This window comes from Python bivittatus, unplaced genomic scaffold (assembly GCF_059951505.1).
Source record: "Python bivittatus isolate LINGU-HERP-01145 unplaced genomic scaffold, Pbiv_v1 ctg000020_np1212, whole genome shotgun sequence".
NCBI lineage: Eukaryota > Metazoa > Chordata > Lepidosauria > Squamata > Pythonidae > Python > Python bivittatus.
This window is the reverse complement of record NW_028277030.1, coordinates 99,603,346-99,620,046: the sequence shown is the minus strand read 5'-3', so window position 1 is coordinate 99,620,046 and position 16,701 is coordinate 99,603,346. Positions and strand designations below refer to the sequence as shown.

Genomic DNA, 16,701 nt, shown 5'->3' with positions numbered 1-16,701 from the left:
AGTGGAGAAAAAAAAATCACATTCTCCACTGAAAACCATTTTAATCACAATAAACAAGCAGTGACCCCTTTCTGCATTACCTGTGTGAAGGTAATGTGAATCAATCTTCCTAAAACTACCCTTTATACACTGTAGATGTTTCATGCAAGATCTTCTGAAAAGAGATTGCCATGGGTGCTGTAATTATTCAAATATGCATGGAGCAAAAAATGTGCTCACAAGAAGGAGATGGATGGATGGATGGATGGATGGATGGATGGATGGATGGATGGATGGATGGATAAGGAGAGAATTTTCCCAGGGAAATATTAACCAATGGTAGTACTCTGTCTTAATTAAAACCAGCTAGTAACTTGTTGAACCTGGAATAGTCACACAAAATGTCCCTCTCCAAATGTTCTGCAGCCACAGCCTCAGATCTCCATATGCGCATTTTCTTCCACAGCTTCAGAACAGCGGCCTGCAGTATTAACTCAGTTATGCACATTGCAAGAGTGGAGTATTGTTGAGTTAAGAGCAAATCAATTGGTTTTAAAAGGCAAGTTTAGTTAAAGAGAGAGAGAAAGAGACTTATAGGAAGGGTAGGTAGCCTTTTGTGGGGAGAACATTTTTAAAATTGATCTTTGTTAGGAACCAAAGCCTAACATAACTACCAGAAAGGGAGAGGGCTGAATTTGCAGCTTGGTTCTCCACCCCCACCCCCACATCCTGGCCTTTGGTAGGGCAAAAGTGCTTTAAGCCTATCAGAAGTTTAATATCCATATTGATTTATTACAGAAAATGGGCAGATAATTTCATCTTTTTTTATTCTGTGGTTTGCCATTGAGTTTTGGTAGTGCAATTTGAGAATGCTCCAGACAATGCCAGGAAGGGTCTCCAGAGGCTAGATATGGGCCATGAGTCTCCACCTCTTTATATAGTCTGAGGTCTTGATAATCTTTCTGTTGTCCAACAGTTGTTGGCTTTGTTTTCCTTTTGTGTGCTCCCATGAACCACTAAGGAGACCCCGGATTAAAAAAGTTATTTCTAGAAAAATCTCCTAGACACTGGCCACCTGGTGAAATGCAAGAAGCAAGGCCCCAAGACGCTTCCTTTAAAAAAATATACAAAAGGTGATAGAGCTGCTGTTTTTATGAATAAAAGGAAAGCTACTGCCAGTAATTTCTAGCAACTCAGAGAACATAAGAAGTAGTACTCCCTGGAGAAGTATATTGCTGGAAAAAGCTAGCTAGGACATTGTAGCACTTCCCTCACATTAAAAAACAAAACTTTGAAGTCCTGTTTTAAGCAAATGTCACCTCAAGAGAACACACTTTTATTCTAGAGGGAGGCACTGTTTTATACTGTGTTCTCATAGTGTTGCTTTACTACTGCATTTAGCCATCAGGATGACTTACTTGCGTTCATTAGGCCACCAAGCAAGACTATATAGAAAAAGTGACCTGGAGAAAATGCCTCTGTGTAATAGGAACTGCTTTATGTGTTGTGAGGGAGCCGGCAGGCGGGGCTGGTAGTGGGCAATTTAGGCAGAATACCAACTAGCATCATTAAAACAATGCACTGAGTCAATGGGATCAAGAGGCAGCTGAGATTCTGCAGTTGTGCCTATTAGACACATGTTGCTTTATGAAGAATCATTAGAGCCAAGAGAAGAGTAAATACATCTTATCATGGCATAGAGACAAATTGCATTACTAAAAGTCTCAGCTTGGAACTGCATGGTATTTTTCTTTCTCTGCCACCAAGAGAATCGGTTTTTCCCCTCTCTCTCTCCCCCGCCCCTTCTCTCCAGGCTGGTACCTTGCCACCAGAGCTCCACAGTTGAGCACACAAGCTTGTTGCTCATTGTTTTTCATTATCATTCACTTAAGTGAGAAAAAGGACCCCATATTTGTTTGTAAGATTATGAATGGTAATAGATTCTTATTGAGGGCTTTAGCCCACTCCTGGGAGTTTCCTGCAGGGCACTTTACTTGAGACCTGTATTTTATCACATGTTACATTACAGCCACCTTTCCTGGAGATACAATCAGGGCAACAGGGACAATAAATGGGAAGGCAGAAATTAAGCATCTGGCATTTGGTCTCTCAGGGCTCTGGTACTCCTGAGTCCAGCACCATGCCAAAAAGTCATGTTTCTGCGGTTGTTGGGAAGACTTTTTCCATCTCCAGTTTGTGAGAGGGTTGAAATTATTATTATGTTCCAGACTGGCAACCACTATGCAGATCCCCATAAAGTATTATAGATCTGCTTCTTGGCCAAAAGCTTCCAGAGTGACATGGAACAAATAGGTACTGTGACAGTCCCAGCTTTCAGGTTTACATTTGAGATGACAAAACACACAAAGACCAAGGAGAGGGGAGAGAGGAGGAAAAAAACAAGTTCGAGGATCTTTTAAAGTTATACTTAGGATTGTCATGATCTAAACATCCAAACACCAACAGCCTAATTCACATCCTATGCAAATTAGGCTAATTTGCATTTTTAATCCATTTTTAAAATCCCAAGGCAGTTCACAGAATAAAAATCACAACAAAACACATAAGATCAAAAATAAAAGCAAATTAAAATCTGTAATAAATGCAATTAAAGGTTCTGCTTTGTAAATGGAATACCTATCAACTTCCCACTTGGAATTTATTTCAACATATTTCCCCTAGAAATATGTAAAGGGCCACTGACAGTTCCAATTTTTTTTTTTTTTTTAAAGTGCTATGTTGTTCTACCCGCCATAACTGCTGCTGGCTTTCTTGACTATATACAGCCACCGCCATACACTTGCCCCCTCAAGGTCACTTGCTGCCCTTCTCTGTGCTCTTTCAGGCTTGGACTTTCCCAGGGATCTTCTCCTTCCTGAAACATCAGGGACCAATTCTTGGGTGGTGCAATCTCTGCTGCTATTTCCCTTGTGCTTTTCCTGTGCTTTCCCATACAATGCATGGGACCAACATTGCACCAAAACCTGGGCAAAAATAAAGTAAAAACAGATGCTGGATGAAAAGGTTCAAATCTATCACACCTGACTACAGTTCATATAATAGCCTGACAGGAGAAATGGCATAGGTGAAGATAACTAAAGGTAGCTAACAACAGAAAAGCCCTGTCACCTTCCCTTCCCTTATATGCTTTCTCTCTTTTGGAATTACAATATACTTCATGGAGGTGCCCTGAAAGATTGTCCAGAATGTTCCTACCAAATTCAGTGGCCTACCTTTTAATAGAGATGACCCAAGAGCACATTATATTGGGGTCTCAATATGTACTGCATTTTCAGTTCTAAGTTAGCTTAGCACCATTCTCAACTAGTATAAACCAAAAAGCTGTTCCTTATCCAGTTCCCTTATATGGAACCCATTTCTGCAAAATCACTGTGTTTTCATGTATGCCCTGCCAATGGAAGCAGCAGGACTCTTTCATAATACCCATGGGAGATGGGCTGTGGCACATATGACATGGAAGTAGATTGGCTGCCTAGATTTTCCAAGAATATGTCAAAGTGCTGGTTTTCTTTTTTCTTTTCTTAAATGCACAAGTAGTCCTTGCTTATCGACTGCTCATTCAGTGACCTTTTGAAGTTACAATCGCACTGAAAAAGGAGATTTATGACCAGTCCTCAAACTTGTGGCTGTTTCAGCATCCCCACGGTCAAGTGATCACAATTTGGGTGCTTGGCAACCAGTGCACATTTGCAACAATCACAGCGTCTCAGATCCACATGATTGCCATTTGTGACCTTCACAGCCAGCTTACAGAAAGCAAAGTCAGTGGGGAAGTCACAGGAAGTCGCAAGTCACAGTCATGTGACATCACGCTTAACAACCATGGGTGATTCGCTTAATGACCACTTAACTGACATCATAAGTCAGTCATGGTAACGTGATGTTTCATTTTATGATCTCATCACTTAGCAATGAAGTTGCCAGTCCCAACTGCAGTCAGTAAGTGAGGACTATCTGTATTTAGAAACTACTTTTGTAATGGGATATGCATGTGTATGCATGCATGCATGGAATATAGTGGACAGTCCCCAATGTATCCTCCCACAACCTTACTGTACTCCCTCACTACTCCTGGGAAGAGTCAACAAGGTTGTTCTACCACTAGCTGCTTTACTTTAAAGAAAACCCGCTCTGGCAATGCACTTGAGAAAGCAAGTGGCAACCCTCCTTCCCTCACTTTGGCATGTGCTAAAGGCTACTCCCTTTTCCTAGAATGAACATCGCTGCTTTATTAGGACATCCAATGTGTGTGTGTGTGTGTGTAAGATTAAAAGGCACGAAGGAGAAGGACAATGAATGAACAACTTCTTGGAAAGATTGATTTCAGCTACTGCTCCTTCAGCTGGATCTCTCACACACATGTATAAAAGAAAAGTCCCATAGCTCAAATCACAGTACATCATGCTCAGATAGCTTTCACTAATCCCTAACTTGCTCTATACGTCCCTTGATCTCCAACCCAGATCTCCATGGTTGGGGCTTCTTTTCTTACCTGGCTTTCAGAGAGCCATGGATGAGAAATATCCCATTTTTCTTAAGAGAGAGAAAGTCAAAATAGATATTTCCACCTTTCACCCCTGGTCAAGTAGAAGCCCACCTGATTGGTTCCTCTGTCTTTGATTTTCCCAAACTTCAACTGTCCCTGCCCATTACCTGGACTGAGAGGTCAGCTCATTGTTCCTTATCTCTTAAGCACCTCAATCCCTTGGGATGGGATTTCTTCCCACTCATCAGAAGTTCTTATTATACAGTAAACTATCCTGAAGCAGTTTTGATGTCCAAAGCCCTATTTATGGAGGTCCTACCTGCTTAAAGGACAGTCTTTTCCTCAAGGCCCTTTAAAAGAACCCATTCTTGGCTATTTAATTTATGAACTAAGTTTGTACCAATAAAGAAGCACTTGCAATGGTTGCCCAATAGCAATTGACTCTTTTTGGAGACTCATCCCAATGCAAGCCTGCACTTCAAACAAGCAAATAAGTTAAATAAACATTCTGGGAAAATACCAGTATTCTCTATAAGGCTGAGCAACAGTTGACAAATCAGCAAATCAGGAACTGCAGCTCAGCCTCCCAATTTTCCAGAGGGCTCCAAGAGGCAGTCCAGTGATATGGGGGCATCACTAGAAGGGATGGAGGGGTGGGTTTTTGTTTGGTTTGGTTTGTTTTGTTTTCCCAGCCTATTTGTTTTAGGCTGAACAAGGAGGGAGCAAGAGGACATTTTTAACCCAGCTCCCAGTCCCCTACCAAGGTTTGGCAGATGCAGCTGAAATCAGTGTAAATTCTTCTTGAGTTTAGCTGTCCCATTTATTATTTAGCTATCTCCTTTATTAAATCTTAGATGATAAACCATTGTTTGGCGGAACTCTGTTTTGCATGTGGTAGAAAACCCCAGGTTTGGTTGCCATCTTCTCCAAGGATGTGGAATGACTTTTGTCTGAAACTTTGGAGAGATGCTATCTACTAGTGCAGACTTTAATACGCTAGTTGGAAATATTCATCTGACTTGATATAAGGCCATTTTCTAATCCCTTTAGATCTATGATTTCTAAACAATCATGCACAATAACTGATAATCTTAACAAAAATTGTCTTAAACTGTGACATCATATATAAGGTTATATGACATTTGATGTCACATTTCCAGGTCAAGTAATGCTTTAAAGAAGGGAATGAAAACACAAATGGTGTCACCAAATGTAGTAAATTCTGCAAGATCAGTGTTCCCCAATCAGATTAAGGAAGATTGTGCAAGATAGGAGCTGTGGTGCTCTCCAGATGTGTTTGTAATACAACTTAAAGAATTTCTCTTCCACATGGCCAATTCCTTCTGACTAAGAATTCTGGGAGTTGTAGTTCCAACATATTTGGTAAACATCAGATTAGAGTTGAAAGCCAGAAGAAATTAAATTAAGAGATGCTGTTATCACAAGTCACTTTCTTACCCTATATCGAGTATAGCCCTTAATGATTAAAATTAAGGGGAGACTATATATTTGTATATTGAGATACACTGTGAGTGTTTCCCCTTAACTTTAGTATCTGTACGTAAGGAAGTGACTAATGAAAAGCTTTTTTAAAAAAAGTAAAAGTTTTTAGTTGGGTCAGAGTTTCCAAGGCGTGGGGTTCAATTTACTTTTGGGCTCTGTGGGTCTTTCATATCATCTTAATACTGATGCCATATTCTCACTGAAAAGAAGATGAAAGTGAAGTGTGAATAAGTAAACCTATATTTTCCAGTAATCTCTTTGATGTTAAGCATAAAAATGTGACTGGGTTCAAGTGATCTCTAATTTCCCATTGCGCTTCTCTCCACTTAACCACCTCTTTACTATAATCAGTTGCTTCTGTTGCCAAAAGTAGATGATTATGGTGATGTTAACATTGTACATAATGAAGGTACTTGAAGTTAGAGCTGGGTGCAGCAGAGAGGCTCCAGAGATTTTAACACAACTGCATCTTGAACAATTTAAGGGGAAGGAATTTCTAGGGAAGGATGAACACACCACAATGTATTCCCAGCAGGTAAATACAGTCATAAATTTGATACTCTAGGCAATAAACTGGAAAGCCCCCTTTTTCCTTTCATGCAAGTTATTGTTGGTAATTTAGTTTTCTTTTTCTTTAGGAACTATCTGACCTAAAATATAGTTCTTAGACTATAATTTTATAGAGTTTGGAGCCTAATTTCCTCACACTATACTTAAATTCACCATGATGCAGGAATGTGTACAGGGGAGGGGGTCAAAAAGGTCAAGATAGTGGTCACAACTGCACAGTCAAGGCCTCAGCCCTTTTTAGACTTGCATCACACACACATGTAAAAAAGGGTGGGGCCATGACTGCCATCTTGACTTTTCTGACCCTTGCCTGCAAACCTCACTGCCTTGATGCTGAGTCTGTGGAAGTAGAAAGTCAGTGTTCTCCTCCACCCTGCCATCCTCCTGTACCCCAGTTTCCTTTTCCCAACTGTACAGTCAAAGGGTGACAAACAGCAAGATTGGTCTCCCTGAGAGAGAGAACCTCAGCATTGTGATGAGTACTAGTTGAGCTTTATAAGGCATTATCAGAAATTGAGATGGTTGCTGGTAAATGTTAGTTTCACCCTATCTTGTGCTCTTCTCTCCAGGACCTTTGACCATGAACTTCAATTCTCATCTAAACCACAACTATACATCTCCTTCTAACTGTCCTGAATATGTTATTGAGCAACCTGATTCTTGATTTGAGATCACCTTGTGGAACTAGCATCCTTGCCAAGTTGATCTCATAACTCTCAAATTTAGCCATTTATTTTCATTTTCCTTCCCAGCATGTCTGCAGAATAGAACTATGTGCCACAACTTGTGGTTGTGAAAAATATGTAGAGAAGTACTGATGTTGCTATTTGCCATGCTTCCTTTAACATCGCTAGACTATCTGCAACAGGTTTTAGGTATATGTTCCCAGCTAACTAAGTTTTCTATTGAGTGGAAACTGAAATCAGACCTTTTCATCCAGAAATCTGTAGCATTTAAATGCATCCCCCTGGGCTACTGTATCTGGTATCACAGCTGGTGCTCTTTTGTATACCAGACGCTCTTCTAAAATGCCAGCTCGGGTCTTATAAAGAGGTAGCAGCAGGCACAGCTCTCCCACACATTGATCAATTCTTCACCATTTATTATCGGCCTTTATTTGTCTTCTGGTTAATAACGGTTATAATAATAACATAAATAAGCATATTAAATATTTATTTAAAAAGATAAATACCATGTTTGTCCCCATATGTGAAAAATGCCAAGAACACAATTGGTGTCTAGGGATTTCTTCTGTCTTCCTGCCATGGGGGGGCTTTGATCCTTGCAAGTAGCTGGCATTGAACCCGAGCCAGTACTCATCAGTGCAGGTGTTTCAAGGAAAAGCGTTCACATTAGCCTGACAGGAAATGGCCAAATAGGAGAAGAAAAATAGGAGAAGAAAATGAAAAACGCAGCGAGGCTCTAAATCCCTGAAAGAGAATGTGCCAGAATCATGCTATTGGAGTTGGTCTGATACTCCCAAGTTAAGGTTTAGGAAACATATTGTACGCTCCTCTTCACCACTAGGCCACTGGGAAATCACTAGCCCTATAATAATGCTCTAGATGGCTATGAGCTAATAAGGGCATTGTTCCACTTTCTCCTGAGATCTTTATTGATGCAGGCAGGAAAGTTATCACCAAAAAAGACCTAAAAAGGAGGGAAAGTGCAAATTCTTCAAAAGCAGTATTTCAGAGAGGCAGGAATGGGTATGAGATTCCACTTTCCTTCTCATTAAAGCTGCCACTTCTTTTTCCAGACTACTCTGGAAGTCCTCTGTCTCTGCATGAGTATATGTGCAGAGTCACTTCACTTCCTTTGGGGAAAAGAGATGTGTTTGTGAGAGAGTCCCCCCACCAGTGCTCCCTCAGCAACAGCAAAATAGGAAATTATCCCACAGAAATTATTAGGTGTATCAGGATGTTTTATCTGAATTTATCCAAGGGAGATTCTCCAACAATTCCTCAAGCGCAATCTCCCCTGCTCCCGCCTTTAGTGTTGTCAGTAGCATCGCTGCTGAAAAAATCCAGCAGGATGAGTGGTAAGGGAGGCTGCAGACTGTTGGAGAAATTATTCCACAATGCAAAACATCTACAGACACCCCTCAGCTATATCAGAGCTAAAGATGTAAATTTCTCCAAAATTGTCATCTTCAAAGAAAATTCTCTTTCATCAAACTGAATAAGAACTAGTTGGGGAAAGAAATGTAGGCATATATCTCTGCCTAGCATAATATGTACAGTCTTACTTATGGCTTTGACTTCTCCCCTTTTAATATTTGAACATTTCAAGCTCTCTCTAAAATGTAGGCTCTGTGTGATATCTGAACCAGTCTGGGTTTCAAACATTCTCCCCTTTTGATGAGCAGTTCACTAATAATCATAATATTTTATCATCATAACCCGATAGACCTATATGAACTCATGGCCAGGGATTTAGTCTCCAGTCTTTTAAAAGTTAGATTACAGTGTTTAAAATATATTATCCAAGTTTTAGGTGCCCCATCTCCCCTTGCTATTCAGATTAATGTGGTTGTACAGTATTCAGAAAACATAATTCTATCATCTGAAGCAACAGAACAGCCAAGTTGTATGTCCCCGGTTTATTTGTCCTGTTGTCCCATTTATATTCTTCCTCCGTAAATGAAAAGGAGGAGTGAGATTAACCAATAAGCCATAATTTCTACAAAATGCTTCCTGAGCATCCAGGGAGAAATTTGACATTTTGTTGACTCTTGTTCCTTCCTTGATTGTTGTGACCTGAAACTTTCTGCAAAGGACATGCATCACATCAGCTTGTTTGCATGTTTTCGGTTTCCTTTCCCGGTGCTGCTTCACTTCCCTTTCTTCTTTGCCTCCTTCGTACAGGCATTAGAATTCACTTGCTGGATAATTTGTTCCACTACTGGCTGTGCTGCCATGGTTTTGCCTGGAAGGTTGTAGTTAGGATGAGTAGATAAGATCAGAATACCGGATGATGCCTTATTTCCTGGCACTTCTTTGCTAAATTGATTATTATCCATGATGTGAGCCAGAAATGCTAGGGATACTTGGCTGTATAATGAAGGAAATGCAAGTCTCCTCCAGATGTCTTCACAAGTTAATGAGTGCAATGTCTGGCATTCATCCAGCTTGAAGGAGGGAGGGTACAAAGAGAGAGTTGTCCATTAAAATTCAATTTCTCTGTTCAAAAGACTTGGTTCAACAGTTTTCAGGATTAGTACCTAAAGCTTGAGACATGGACGGGGTTCTTTTATTGAACTGACCTAGCACCTCCCACCCAAACTGATGGAGATGGTCCTAGAAGAGGTGTTGCTAACATAAAGAATTTTAGTTTCGGCATACTGGATCCTTGGCTCTTCTTTTCTTTTCTTTTCTTTTCTTTTCTTTTCTTTTCTTTTCTTTTCTTTTCTTTTCCTTTTCTTATTTATTTATTTATTTATTTATTTATTTATCACATTTATATAGCCGCCCATCTCACACAAAGTGATGTACAACAATTAATAAAATAACAAGTGAATAAAAACAGCCATATAAAAAGATAAAAAGTTAGTTTTAAAATAAAAACATTATCATAATTTTTTAAAAAAATAGGTTTTAAAATATACAAACCCCACAGAGAAAGCAAAATATTAATTACAGCGGAATCCTCTAAGAATGTCTCTGGTTCCCAAAGAACCCCAGGCCTGATGACACAACCATGTCTTGAGGGACTTCTTAAAGGACAGCAGGGAAGGGGCGAGCCTTTCTTCAGGGGGCAGAATGTTCCACAAGGAGGGAGCCATGGCAGAGAAGACCCACCTCCTGGGACCCACCAAATGCATGTCCTTGGCTGATGGAATGCGTGGCATACCTTCTCTGCCAGATCTAATGGGACGGACTGAGGTGACCGGTCCTTCAGATAACCTGGCCCCATGCCATGAAGGGCTTTGAAAGTCAAAACCAGCACCTTGAATTGGACCCAGAAGCAAACCAGCAGCCAATGCAACTTGCGAAGCAGAGGTGTAACATGTGCTCTTCCAGGAGCACACATAACTGCCCGCACTGCCACATTCTGCACCAGTTGAAGCTTCCAGATATTCTTCAAGGGCAGCCCCATTTAGACCACATTACAGAAGTCCAATCTGGAGGTACCTAGGGCATGAGTGACCATGAGCAGAGCCTCCCGATCCAGGAAGGGGTGCAATTGGCTCATAACACAGAGTTGTGCAAAGGCCCTCCTAGCCCCAACTGCCACCTGCTCTTCAAGCAGGAGTCATGAGTCTAGGAGGACCCCCCAAATTCCCACCCCATCCAGCACCAAAGATGGTATAGTCCCAGAACTGGCAGGACCCTGAACCCAAAGCCACTCAGTCTTGCCAGGGTTCAATTCCAGACCCTCACAGCCTCCAGACACTGGGATAAGGTATCCACAGCATCATTTACTTCACCAGGGGCAGAGATGTATAGTTGGGTATCATCAGCATACTGATGATACCTCACCCCATAGCAATGGATGAGCTCACCCAGCAGTCTCATGTAGATATTAAATAGGAGAGGGGAGAGCACTGAACCCTGTAGCACCCCACATAGTAGGGGCTGAGGGCAAGACCTCTCCTCCCCAGTCATCACCAACTGGAATCGACCCTGTAGAAAGGAGGCAAACCAGCACAGCACTGTGCCGCCCACTCCCAATCCCCTGAGCTGATCCGGAAGGATGCACAACCTCCATCCTGCCCACACCAGAGATCATCCAGAAGTGTGATCAATGCTTTTTCTGTCCCATACCCAGGTCTGAATCTGGACTGAAAAGGATCCAGATAATCCACTTCATCCAAGGACCTCTGAAGCTGTTGCACAACCACCTTCTCAACCACCATACCCAAAAAAGGGAGGTTCGATACTGGACTTATTTATTGACTTATATGCCCCCCCCATCTTATTTACAATAATCCTGGGTAGCTCACAACAACAGCAATAAAAACATAAAAAATAAACAATAATACAAAACATCAAACTTCTCCCCACACCATAACAACACTATTCCAGCTACACATTTGCTGGGCCCACATCCCTTTCCTAGCAGAGCCCTTGGGGGGGGGGGGGAAGCCAGCTCTTCCTGGCTTTCCAGAAGGCTAAAAGGATAGGGGCCCTTCAGATCTTGGGTGGGAGGCCGCTCCATAGGGCCAGGCCTCCAAGGAGAAGGCACACCTCCCACGTCCCACCAGATAATAACATTTAAGGGAAGGAATCTGGTGATTGCTGGGTTACAATTACAACTTGCAACAAATGTTACAATAAGCTGTTTCTTTGTGCTTTGTTCTTACTGCCTGTTTACCATAGCTAGAATAAATCAAGAATATATTTACTATAGATCAGTTTACACAGATTTCAGGAGAGCAATTGTTCTTGCTAAAACTCATCAGAGCTAGCCCTGCAGTCATACTGTAGTAGCCAAGCTAAGTAGCCAAGCTACATAAAGCTATGACTTTGTTTGGATTTATTTGGCCAATGACTCTGGGTGGCTTACATCTCAAAAGTAAAGAAGAAAAAAATGAAAGAAAAAAAGATATGCGTGTCCAGAACAAACAACCCAATACATCAAAAGAAAACTAACAGAGTCTCAACAACTACCCTATACCCAGACATGGGAGCAAAGCCAGGTTTTCATTGATTTGTTGAACAGCTGCAGGGTGGAAGCTATATGGATCCTCATCACTATTACACACTTCTAAACTCCCTTCAGTTTATCAACAGCTCTGGCTGCCTTGCCAGTTTAGTCAGACCTCTATCTGGTGTCCTAGATAGACCACTTTCACATAGGCATCAGATGTTAAATAAGACTGAATATTGAAAAGGAGGAGAATAGCCTTTTACACAAAGCCAAGGAACAACTTCTTCCAGTAGCAGAAGAACATATTTAATTCAAATAGTGCATTACTGAACATAAAGGATGAGCACATTTTTGTTGGTGTGAACCAGGCTTAATGGGTTGGAGAGATGCAAGAACAGGCAGGCAATAGCACAAAGTGGGGGCTGTAGTGTACATGGATGGAATTGTGTTACGAGGAACATTTTTTTTTAGGCAGAAGGGAAGAGTAGGGGATTTAAGAAAAGTTAAAATCAAATTAGTTTTTTGGTGTGCTCTCCATCCCCAAATGACAGGAAACTGAAATCTAGTGGTTCGGGTGGAGAGAGCTCCAAGGTTGCAGAAAAGGGGCTTAGGGTCCAAATGCAGCCTAAGGGCCACAGGATGCCCACTCCTGTTGTTCATGAGACAACTTGTGTTTATGTGTGCATACATGCATGCACATTTAATTAAAGCAATGTTGGGACAGAGTATAGACCCTCTGCGCTCTTGCTAGCCTGAACCCAACAAGGGATTTATGCAAACCCAAATAGCAGCAGAAGAAAGGTTATTATTATATTCATAGTACAGCAGAACTCAAATATTTGAGTGTCAGCCCATCCCTCCCACAGTACCCTTTTTGAGCTGATTAATATGTTTCTTGATTGACAGAATTAAATATGGCAGTTCTGTTTTATATTATTTGGGTTTTATTAGAATGAGTAGCCATGAAAATGCAGTATTCAGCCACATTTTTGTGATAACGCAGAACCTGCCTGCCGTGTTACATTGCCATCTGCCTCTTCAGAGCAGTAATCTGGTGAATAATGTCAAGGAAATCTTTTACTTCTTAGCTGTAAGGGACAGTAGTTGGTTCCAGTGTGGAATGATTTAAATTAGTGGTGTAAATCACCAAACAGAAACTTCTGGTTTAAAGCACATTAATCAGATTTTCAATTTGAGGAAAATATTGAGGAAAAATCAGCCTATCCATAATGCAAAGCAAGTAAAGTCATAATTGGTCCTCTCCCCAGTGTCACAGACCCAGGCTAACCTGTTTCTCTTTCTTTCAGGTTATACTCCTCAGGTGGCCAAAACTGACTGGGTGGCTAAACTCATTGGTTTAACACTAATAGTTCAAACACAGATACTGCTTCTATTATCACAGTGAAATTAGATTATACCTACCAACACCCATTCACACGCCAACAAACACACATATCACCCCTTTTACATAGAGAAAATTTGAAAACAACCTAAGAGGCATAATCTAGGAATAATGTGGGTTTAAGCATAATTATTTTTTTCTTTTGTTTAGACTTGTTATCCTCATTCTTTAATCATTAACTTTGGATTTTACAGGGAACAGTTGTGACATGACCCAAGTGATGGCATTTATCCCAAAGAGACCAGTGAAATGTCTGGATTTTATGTGTTTTTTTGGCCTGTCTTAAATAACTGGTAATTTATGTCAGGTCTAAAAGCACATAAAATTTAGACATTTAATGGAGAAAGAACAAATAGATTTCTAGGAAAAGCACTGTCTTGTAATAAATGTAAGATTTATTTATCATCACATTTTTACTCTGCTCAGGGTGGCATGTTCTTCTTCTCCTTTACCTTCACCAATAACTCTGTAAGATGAGCTCAGCTGCAACATCTAATAATGCTCATGGCCTAAGTGGAGTTTGAAATTTCAAACTGGATTTCTCTAGTCCCAGGCCAGCCATCATGCTACTATATAGCACTTAATGTTAGCAAACAGTGATTGCAGATCCATTTTCTAAACAGGCTCAGTTGCAAGTACAATTCTATGTATGTCTAGTTGTCTGCCCATTATACTAGTTCCTCTTGATTTCAGGTGCTTACTTCCAGGTAAGTGTGTATAAAAGTATGGCCTCAGTAACTTAGTAGTATCGGCTCCCATCAACACTCAGGCACATTATGTGAATCTCAAGCAATATATTCACAACCTTGCAATTGGAAATTGTCTTCTATGCAAAGTTTGTACAGCTTTGGCCCATCCTAGCACATTTCCCATGGGGATCATTTGGAAATCAATTAAATAAACATTCATTTCAGAAAACAATATGTGCAGACCAGAGCTTGCTCATTGGAGCTTGCTCTTTGATAAGGTCTGCCAGACCAGAAACCTATTAAACACATATTTTATTAGCTTTAATGCTCCTTAGATGCCTATTACAGAGGTGTATGCTGCAGGATGATTCTGGGGGAGAAGTTCTACAGGGAATGTTAACTGAACCTGAATTCATATTCATTGAGTTGGAAGTGGTTATTGAGACCACTGAGTCTAACCCTCTGTTCAGTGCAGAGGTTTCCACTGACCCTACCCAGTGTTTAGTAAATGCCATAGCTGCAGTTGAGTTGTTTGCAGTTTGGTTTACAAACAATTCAATCTCAATCTTCAATACAGCATTTCTTAAAACTGTGACACATTTGTTTCCCTCAATCTCCCCATGGTGATGAAAGTCTGAAGAGCAGTTATAACCAAGATTGTCTGAATGTAGATATTGTAGTCCAAGAGACTGGAACCCTTGCAAAATCGGGGTTCCTGATAATATAAATGACTGTAACACGTTCAGTTCTTTAGATCTTCCTTATTAGCATAAGAAGAATGAGGTGGAGAGAATATAGGCAGAGATTAACTGGCATGTTAGTTATTGAATGTCTGAAGAACATCCTAGCTGAGATCAGGTTAACTGGGAATTAACTAGAATTCTTCAGGGAAACAGTTCATGAGACATTTGAATGCATGTCCCTACTCCAAGATTGCAATAATGAAAGATGTATAGATTGTTTAATAGCCCACACTCACATCCCCTGCATTCAGTGAAGGAACCAATGTGCAAGATCTAATATGGGTGCAAATGTCAATTGAACCCTCTAACAAAAGGATTGCTGGAGAGAAGCAGTATGATTCCAGTGTTTGGTGCCCCTCTCTTACAGGCTCCTTAAATCTTCTGGTTCATGTGAAGAATAAGCAACCCACTCAAGCCTTGTCACTCAAAGGGGACAAAGGAAATATGTGGCAACAAGTACATGTACCCATCAACCCTGCAGGACCTTTCCAGGTAAGCAGATTCTTGGGGACCTAAAAGGCCCACCTCCTATTATGTCTTTGATTTAAATTAGCAAACCTTAAGGCAAAGATGCTGAATGGTGAAATATCAATGAGCAACAACACAAATTCAAGAGAAACAGAATGCCTCTTTCTGGCCTTCTATTATAAGGTAGCTTGTGAGACATGCCTTTTCCCCCCAGATTTGTTACTTCATAATAGGACTTAATGCGTGAGCACTAATATATGGCTTGAACGGTTGTTTCGGCTTTGTCATTGTTGAATGGGTTCTTATGTGGGAGACTGGATGTAGCTGCTGTCAAAAACATCAGCCCTTCATTGTGGTGGTGTGGGCTATGTAGTTCCTGGTTCAAATTATGACCCAGTCAGGAAGCTCACATTATAATCTCCCACCTCCTCAATAGGAGAGTATATTTCTGCTTTCATGTGAGAAAAAGACCTGGGAAAGGCTGTATCTAAGTGGTACAGTACCTGCTCTGCATGCAGAAGTCCCAAGTGCAATCCTTAACCAGACAGAGCTGGGAAAGATCCATATCTGGAGCTCTAGTGAGCCATTGCCTGTGCTAGATTTCATTAAGGATAAGGCAGCTTCCTGTCTCCACCACTTACAGTTATGAAAAGCATACAAGTGATTCCAGTAACAAAGTATTTCTATATAGAAAGCTCCTGATTTGAGTCTCTCCTGGTGGGGATGCCATGGCAAGACGATGCCATGCTTACTGTTAAGGAGATGTCAATCAGCTGCAAGTATCTCGGCTGCAATAAAGAGCAACTAGTTAGATGAGGAAACTTGCAGCCCAGTAATACCATGTTATATAGCCATATTACTAGACATTATCAGAAATGAGAAATGTGGAGGAAACTCAAGATTGTTACTTCTGATGGCAACCAGACATCCATTGGAATGTCACATGTCAGCTCTGGAACCATCCATGATAGCAGGTCTGTTCCAATGTATGCAGTGTTATCTGTTGCACAGAACTGTTCATATCCATACTGTGTGTGCAGGTTTTCCATAAACACTATAAACAATCTTGGAAAATGTGGTGTCCTATGTGCCTTTTATTTGTCTGGGTGCCATCCTTGCTTCTGCATGTTCAACAGCATCTTGACCCATAACTACTTTGGAGGCAAAGCTGAGTAGATAGATAAATTTTACCTTCTACAGGTATGTATGTGCTAAAGGTCATGGTGACCACCTTGTATAGTTTCATGA

The 16,701-nt window shown here is 40.9% G+C and overlaps 1 protein-coding gene across 20 annotated transcripts in view; it reads left to right on the top strand.

The window, feature by feature from the left end:
• The window catches only part of MDGA1 (MAM domain containing glycosylphosphatidylinositol anchor 1), a 337,350-nt gene that overhangs the window by 253,844 nt on the left and 66,805 nt on the right, over positions 1-16,701 (top strand). For all 20 annotated transcript variants that reach the window (XR_015796952.1, XR_015796953.1, XR_003084348.2 and 17 more), the window contains one exon: positions 15,353-15,477. Coding sequence is in view for 14 of the 20 variants with exons in the window: in XM_088145366.1 (XP_088001492.1) it covers positions 15,353-15,477 (125 nt within the window). In the remaining 6 variants the exon portion in view is untranslated. The remainder of the gene's footprint in view (positions 1-15,352; positions 15,478-16,701) is intronic.